Source organism: Ipomoea triloba, chromosome 15, assembly GCF_003576645.1.
Source record: "Ipomoea triloba cultivar NCNSP0323 chromosome 15, ASM357664v1".
NCBI lineage: Eukaryota > Viridiplantae > Streptophyta > Magnoliopsida > Solanales > Convolvulaceae > Ipomoea > Ipomoea triloba.
Genome location: NC_044930.1, coordinates 3,410,716 through 3,419,044, shown reverse-complemented (window position 1 = coordinate 3,419,044; position 8,329 = coordinate 3,410,716). Strand labels below are relative to the sequence as shown.

The 8,329-nt window shown below is 32.9% G+C and overlaps 1 protein-coding gene across 2 annotated transcripts; it reads left to right on the top strand.

Annotated features, from left to right (window-relative positions):
• The first annotated feature begins 4,757 nt into the window (after positions 1–4,757).
• On the top strand, positions 4,758–7,650 carry LOC116007324 (transcription factor MYB56-like). 2 transcript variants are annotated; one of them, XM_031247980.1, is made up of 5 exons: positions 4,758–5,068; positions 5,163–5,609; positions 5,798–5,893; positions 6,021–6,128; positions 6,701–7,650. In XM_031247980.1, the coding sequence occupies exons 1-5, from the start codon at positions 4,822–4,824 to the stop codon at positions 6,907–6,909; spliced, it is 1,107 nt and encodes a 368-aa protein (XP_031103840.1). In that variant the 5' UTR covers positions 4,758–4,821; the 3' UTR covers positions 6,910–7,650. The 2 variants fall into 2 exon arrangements, with proteins under 2 accessions (XP_031103840.1, XP_031103841.1); XM_031247981.1 differs by lacking the exon at positions 5,798–5,893.
• Positions 7,651–8,329: the final 679 nt, after the last annotated feature.

Below are 8,329 nucleotides of genomic sequence, written 5' to 3'. Positions count from 1 at the left end.
AAAAAAAAAAAAAAAAAAAAAAAAAACTATTTGTACAAAATTTTATATTATTTGAGGCTAAGGTAGATAAATTTTATATTTTCATATGACACCCTTATGGCTCTCATTGAGGGAAGATCATAAGATTGACCATCGGTGGTGGAGTATTGACTCTTTGGATTGCAATAGATAGAGAAAGTATAAAACAGATACTACATTGTAATAGAGTCATTAATACTAAAAGATGCTATACTTTTTCGTATGAGTCATTTCTATTTTTGGTCCTACTGTAATTGGGGCATTGCCAATTTTAGTCCACTTCATTAATTTTTGCCACAATGCGTCCAGTCTTATTTAGTCCTTGTAACTTTTAGTCCACGGTTAAAATTTTCGTCAAATGGCCGTCCAAAACAGGGGTATTTTTTTTTATCTTTTCATGCTTTGGTTATCTCCTTGACCCTTTGTAGTGGTTTTCCTTACACATTTTCATCCAATGAAGAGGTTCGGCGAAAGCCATGTGAGCCACATTACAAAGCCATGGCTTTCGCCGGACCTCTTCATTGGATGAAAATGTGTAAGGAAAACCACCGCAAAGGGTAAAGGAGATTATCAAAGCATGAAAATGCCAAAATACCCCTGTTTTGGACGATTATTTGACAAAAAATTTAACGGTGGACTAAAAGTGGCAAGGACTAAATAAGACTGGCCGCAATGTGACAAAAATTAATGAAGTTGACTAAACTTGGTAATGTCCCAATAAAGTAAGACCAAAAATGAAAATGACTCTTTTCGTATTTATTGGTTAACTAGCATTGTAACGAATCAATTAAATGAAGCAAATCAAACAATTATTTTAGAATTGTACTATATGTATTTTCATTTTACATCATTTTTTTTAAAGAAATGACCACGGGCTCTAGACCGGGACTAAGGAGTAGTATTGTCAATGTGTGCTGGTAAGTAGCAAGATGTGTTAAGCCCATCAAATGCTAGCTTTCTCCACCCTCGCAAAGGTCCGCATGCTTGGCAGGTCAACTCATCAAATTTTTTTAAAATATACTTCGCATTTAATTAAAAATTAATGAATTGACCTATATAATAGCCTAAACAATTTAAAGGAGCATTAATACATACTTACATAATTTTAAAGTCAATCATAAAGTTAAATAATCCAAAATAAAATTAGTACAAGGTTTAAAAATTCAAAATGCTAAATTTCAAAATAAAGAATTAATTTGTTATATTTTTATTAATATTGAAAGGAATATCAACCTATCCGTCCATCTTCTTGACAAGCCTATAAATCCCCTGCCTGGCTGCCCGCTCCCAAATCATTAGATATTTAGATGGCTCATGGCTGTATGCGTTTGCATAGCGGGTTAAGCCTATGTTGACAACTCTACTAGATGGTTTCCCTTTCGTTTAATTATCAATATAGGTTATAGGTTATGTATGTGATAGGATTCCTAAGTAATAATATTTGATAGTACACTAACAAGGTAGATTTAAAAAAAAAATATTTATAATTATTAAAAGGTGCCACTAACTTTTTTGTTACTTGTTCCAACTTTAATTAACTCCTATTAGTTAAACTACCCACACAAAATGAAACTTAACTTAGCATTTAATTATGGCATGGGGCTGCAGAGACCATTTTTCAAGAAAATAATTAAAAGACAAACAGCCAGAAGTTGTTTAAAAGCACAAATTAAAGCTGTAATGAACGCATAAGGTGGACTTTTTTTTTTTTTTTTTAAATCCTATAATATTAAAATGTAAAGTGATTTGAGGTGCGAGCTGCCGAGCGTGCGGTGATATAATATAAATATAACTTGCGTTATATATATTACATGCAAGGCTATGATAAAAAAAAAAAAAATTTATTTTCACTTTTAATTTTGGTACATACTTTCGTATAATCATATTTAATAATTAATTATTAATATTATGTTTAGACGATGAGGAAATTAGCTATCATTATCTGAGTGCATGCACTGAATAATCTCTACTTTTGTATAATAATTTACAAATTATATATGAGAGGTAATCACACTAGTAAGATAATGTGTAGCAAGCTCAATTGAGAAGATGTTCGCAATAATTTAACTCGCGACCTTATGGTATGAGAATCATTTTCTAGCACTTGGGCACTCCTTTCTGGACATATATAGCTAGGTATTTTTTTGTTTTTCTCAAGACAATTAATTTGGTATCCACAAGATTCCATAGTTCAACTCCATAAAGGAGCACGCTATCTTATTAATTGGTTTGAGCCGGTCAATTGTGGGCAACTTAATAGGTCACAAGATGAGCGTTACTTATAATGTACCATTCGAGTAGTAGATGCGAGCTTTCTCGTAACTCAAAAAATACTATTTTGTCATATTCTGTAGACAATTTTTTGGTCATATTTAATCTTATAATAAAACTAATATATTATATGCGTGATGCGCAAAAATATATGTCCAATATTAATATTCAATGCTAATTTTTTATTTAAAATAATTGTGTGTGTATTAAATATATAGTTGTAGAATTCATAATATATTAAAAGTATAGTTGAAAATTTGAGAAATAATTATAATATGATTAATATTATTAAAGCAATAATTTTATATATGATAAATTAATAGATATGATTATGATAATATTTAATTAAAATCTAATGAAATCAAACTTATTTCTTATATTAATAGTGAAAACGCTACCCCGTCCAATTATCTTTCAAAATTTTCAATTGATACGAAACACATCCAATTCCACTAACTCATGAGAGCAATAAAGGCAACATAATTTTATCAACTTGACAAAAATTTCGTTTGCGTGTGAATCTTTAAATCTAGAGATTGTATATTAATTAGTTAACAAAACTTTTTTCTTTTGCCACAAACGCGTCTTACTCGGAAATTATGTCATCACATAACGTCAAGATCCTATGCTGTAAATAAAAGAAGCTTATTAATCCTAAAGCGTAATGGGATGGCTTTTGACTTAATTAATTGTCTTTTTTTAACACATGAAAAAATGTGAAGGGATATGAGACTGATTGAATTCAAACTTAATTTTAATTTATATTTAAAAAAAATTACAGTTGTCATCAATTTTCAACACGGATAAAAACAAAGTTTTGTAATGTCACCATAAAATTTCACCATAATCGGTGTTCTAGGTAGCTAGCTGGCTAGGCGGCTGATTAACTATTGTTATGTTTTTTAAATGGATTATTTAGCTCAAAATGACGTCATTTTGAATGAAATAATCCTAAATCGTTCAAATTGATTGCAAACTCAAAAAATGAAGAAAAAAAATGAAATCAACTACTCTAATATTAATAATTTGCTGAGTTGTGACTTTGTTGAATAAAAAATATTTATGTACTCCCAAAATCACATTTACTACTCCCACTTGTGTTCAAATTTGATTGGAGGAAGAAAAAAAGGAATGGATAAACATCATGACCCCTACTAACTTAAGCAATCAATGCATGTCATGTCATAGAGAGTAGAAAATTTGAGTAGGATTTAAGAGTTCATGTACAATTACTCTGGTAGAATTAAGTTAATATTTACAAGAGTATAGTATTTTAGTATTAACTATTAAATTATTAAATGGCTTATAATTATCAAGTGGATCTTAAAAAAATAATTTAAAAATAATTTTTTAAAACAAAAAAACAAAAGAGAAAAAGAAAATTGGGGGCTTAGGTGATAAGCGCCCGAGAAACGTCTAGTGATATTTGAAGCCTTGATTATATTATTATATTAAAGTACAAGTATGTGATTATGAATAAAATATAATAATTTATATATGTAATTTTTAGTAGACAAAATTAATTTTAGGCTTTATCATTGCTGTTGTTTTTAAAAGCGGGAGGTAAAATGAAAAAAAAAAATCGAAAACGAAAAGTGAAAATAATATGGTAATCAATTAATAAAAAAAATTGAAATAAAATTGAAAAAAGCAGAAAAGTTGTTATGATAAAGTTGGAGGTTATACACAAAAAGAAGAGCAGATTCTGTTTTCACTACTGGAGTCCCCAACTCCGACACTGTTTTGTTTTTCTTTTTTTGGTGGAGACCCACCCACCCACCCACACGAGCGGCTCTCGATATTAGTGCACTTAACTTACACATTTTTCAACATAAATTATCAAGGTAAAAAAAATAAATTAATATACTTTTATTTCTTTTTTTTTTTTTTGTTTGACATAATTGTAATTGATAATTTGATAGTGTAAATGAGATCGTTGTAAGGCTGGATTTGGAATTAGGCTATAAGATAAATCAATAATAAAGTGGAGATGAGAATAAAATGATGATTTTTGTATAAAAGTGATATGTAGGTTTAGAGCAGCTCAGAGCAGTTTAACCAGTACAAACTAATAGTGAGTAAGAAATGGTTCTCAGACTGTATAAAGATGTGCTATTTATACTCAAAATTAATCTATATGAGATAGCCTCACATAACAGTGACTGTTAAATAATTTATACAAATCTTCCACTTGAGGATACTAAAAATACCAACAAAAAAAAAAACATATACATTTATTAAGTTGTGTTTTACTCTTTATCTACACGATATCACATACAATCCAAAAATATACATAATTATATGTAATGCAAAATACATCGAGATGTCATGGTGATAATAGTAAAAATTTCTTGTGCACAAAAATATACAGGTACATCCAGATAGATTGGTATCCTACAAATTTTCCCATATATATAATGTGGGAGCATTGCATACTAGTAGTATGTTCGTCTTCTTAACAAGCCCTCCTTTCATCTCTCCTTGTACAGCTAAAATCATTGTTTTTGTTCTTGGTTGGGTGAGCTATCAGCTATGTATATTAACCTTTTCCATCATCGTCGTTACCATCATCATTTTCCTTTACCGGAAATGATTAGCAGAACTAATAACGGCAATGAGCCGCCGGAAATCGACGACGGCGGCGGCGGCGGCAATTCTTCAAGGTTCATCCCGAGAGGACACTGGAAACCCGATGAAGACGCCAAGCTCAAAGAGCTCGTAGCCCTCCACGGCGCACATAACTGGAATTTCATCGCTCACAGTCTTCCAGGGAGATCAGGTTTCAATAATTTTTGAATTTTTTTTGATTTTGGAAGTGTTTTTTGGGGGATTTTGCTGATAATAATGGCGATGAACGATTGAACAATGAACAGGGAAGAGTTGTAGATTGAGGTGGTATAACCAGCTGGATCCGAAGCTAAATCGGAGCACGTTCACGGCGGAGGAGGAGGAGCGGCTGGTGGAGGCGCAGAAAATGTACGGCAACAAATGGGCGACGATCGCGCGCCTGTACTTCCCCGGCCGCACGGATAACGCCGTGAAGAACCACTGGCACGTCCTCCTCGCCAGAAATGAGCGGTGGTGGCGGCAACAGCAGCAACAAATCGGCGAGGTTTCCGCCGCTAGTTTTACCAGCAATTGCGGCGGTTACAAGAGAATGAAGCTAACAAACGCCATTAATAATCCAAGCAGTTTCAATGCCGCCGCCACAGAATCCACCGTCGATTCTAAGTCCACTTGCATTCACCTCTCCCTTTCCGCCGCTTCGTTTGGCCGTAATCCAATGCCGCCGGACTTTCTAACCCCCGGCGCCGTTACAGGTATTCCGACGAAACAATGCCACTCTCCACTTCCCATTTTAACCTCACTACATATACGCCATATCACTCTATCTAATTCAAATTATTAAACAATATGCATTTTTATCAATTTTCAATCATAGATTTCAAAAAAAAAATAAATAAATCCATAAATACCACATAACATCTAGAGATATAATTTCTTGTAGGATCATTATCCTCATCCGAGGGAAAGGATAGGCAATGCAACTCTCCACTTCCAATTTTAAGCACACCCATTAGCGATATAGGATTAAGTATCACAGGTATATCTCGTTATTGTATATAATTATAATTATTGAACGAAATATATTTTGTCCGCTTTCAATCATAGATTTCAATAAGGCAACATGAAAATGTTGGCATAACATCTCAAAATATAATTTCTTACAGGGTCATCGTCATCTAGGACGGAAGAGGGAAAGGGCAAGCAATGCTACTCTCCACTTTCCATTTTAACCACACCCATTGCTACCGAAATAGGATTAAGTATTACTACAGGTACATCACATTACTTCAAATAATTATAAGGGAAAATAATGGAATAGGCCCTCGAACTTTATCTAAAACGTCAATTAAGCTCTTAACCTTTTTAAAGTTGTAATTAAACCCATCAATATTTTATTTTGGTGCAATGAAATCCAAAAACCGATTAGTGAGCTGTGATAACAGGTCACTAGGGTTCTGGCAATCCTCTAGTGACACTCCGACACTATTTTCGACGCCGGTCACCATAGAAGGACAGAGAAAGCGACCATTTTTTGTTGCCTTCTTTGGATTTTTCTATGGTGACCGGTGATCGACGCCGGTGGCCAGTCAATTTGTGGTCGAAAATAGTGTCGGAGGGTTGCCAAAATCATAGTGACCTGCTATCACAGGTCACTAACCGATTTTTTTGGACTTTATTACATTAAAATAAAATGTTGATGGACTTAATTACAATTTAAAAAATTTAAGAGTTTAATTGACTTTTCAGATAAAATTTGAAGATCTATTTAACCATTTTCCCTATGGATAAATATATATATCAATATATATATCAACATAACATCTTGAAATATAATCTCTTGTAGGGTCGTCGTCCTCATCGAGAGTGGAAGAGGGGAAGAGTAGGAGGGGTGGAGGTGGGTGGTGGGGTGGTCAATCAGAGTCATCAAACTCAGAGGTTAGTGGTGCATCTGAGTCAGTGGCCAACCTCAAGGGCACCAATCAGAAAACAGATCAGGGCAATCAGTTGAACAAAATTGCTTTCTATGATTTTCTAGGAATGGGAGCCACTTGATTGAGAGTCATATGCCAGACAAGTCTAGCTAGATTGTTGAAAATTAAGAAGAGACAGAAACTTGAACATCATACTGCAGTCAAAATTGGACTGTTCTTTCCATCTTGGTAGAATAGAATAGGATATGATGTGTATATTTAATTAAATGCCTTTTGAAACCCAAAAAAAAAAATGTTGAAAAAGTAAAAGAAACAGACAAAAAAAATTGCAAAAATAAGGCAGGAATGATAGATATTGCTTCTCTAGCTATTGGTGGAAGCATGAAACTCTAATGGGATATGATGGAGCAAACCAAAGGGCAAAGGCCTCAGCTCCATCAAGTTCAATGTTGATGGCAGTAAGAGAGGAGAATCAAGAATATTAGAGACAAAGAGTGTCTTTGAGGATGAATAGAGGAAGCGGTTTGAAGGCTTTACTTACAAGAAACGACAAAGAGTATGTTTGAGGATGAATAGAGGGAGGGCGACAAGAAAGCTTTACTTACAAGATGGAGATTGTTTTCAGTTCAATAATGGTGGTCTGGAATTGTCATTCATGTATCATGTATAGGTTTTTATTTTGTCGAGGAAAGTCCTTAGAAAAGATAAATTTGAAAATGATTATTTAGTGGTTGTTAAGAATGCCCTCCACCCTCATTATACTAGGACCTTGTTGTATAGGTTGCATTGTTGTTGGATTTGTACTCTTAGACATGTCTAAAAGGAAGTGGAATTTTATGCAAATTAATTGCATGGTGACAAACCACAACCAGTCTCACTCTTGAATTTCACATGTTTTGACACTCCTTTAGAAAATCGATATCATGCACAGACTGCTTGCTAACGTGTGTTGTGGGGTTACTTAGATCGAGATTTATGTAGTTATATTTTCTTTGTGAGGTTACTTAACACGAGATTTATGTAGCTATATTTCCTTTATCTTTCTTTTGAATGTGTGTGTACAGATATAGTATTTTTCTTATCACCATATAGAAGGAATAAGAGGACATCGAGCTTAGGAAATGACAATATAATATGAAAAAAAAATTAAAAGAAATTATTTATTATTCAAGTCTTAATTCCTACCTACTTCAAATCAATTATATGTATTTGATTTCATTAATCCATAACCACTCTTTGGTCGTTCTATAAAAGGATAAATACAAGCACTAGTTAAATGAATTGTCGTATGCCTCATAGGGCTAATTGCGATTCTAATTTCTAAGAGTTTTATATTAACAATTTTTTTTTGTTACATGAAAAATTTACAATCACTATTTAATATAATATTGAAGAGATAAACTGTACAGATTTGATCGAGAGGATATTGACAAAAATTCAATTTGTATTATTCTTGTACAAAAAATATGTTTTACCTACTCAGTCATCCTTTTCCTTACAAGAAAAAATCGTTAAATTAAACATAGAAATTATATTTGCTT

Excerpts from the sequence above, each read along its gene's own strand:
- LOC116007324 (XM_031247980.1), top strand. The coding sequence starts at position 4,822 with ATGTATATTAACCTTTTCCATCATCGTCGTTACCATCATCATTTTCCT. Across the intron at positions 5,894-6,020 it reads TATAGGATTAAGTATCACAG|GGTCATCGTCATCTAGGACG; the intron begins GTATATCTCGTT and ends AATTTCTTACAG. Across the intron at positions 6,129-6,700 it reads AGGATTAAGTATTACTACAG|GGTCGTCGTCCTCATCGAGA; the intron begins GTACATCACATT and ends AATCTCTTGTAG.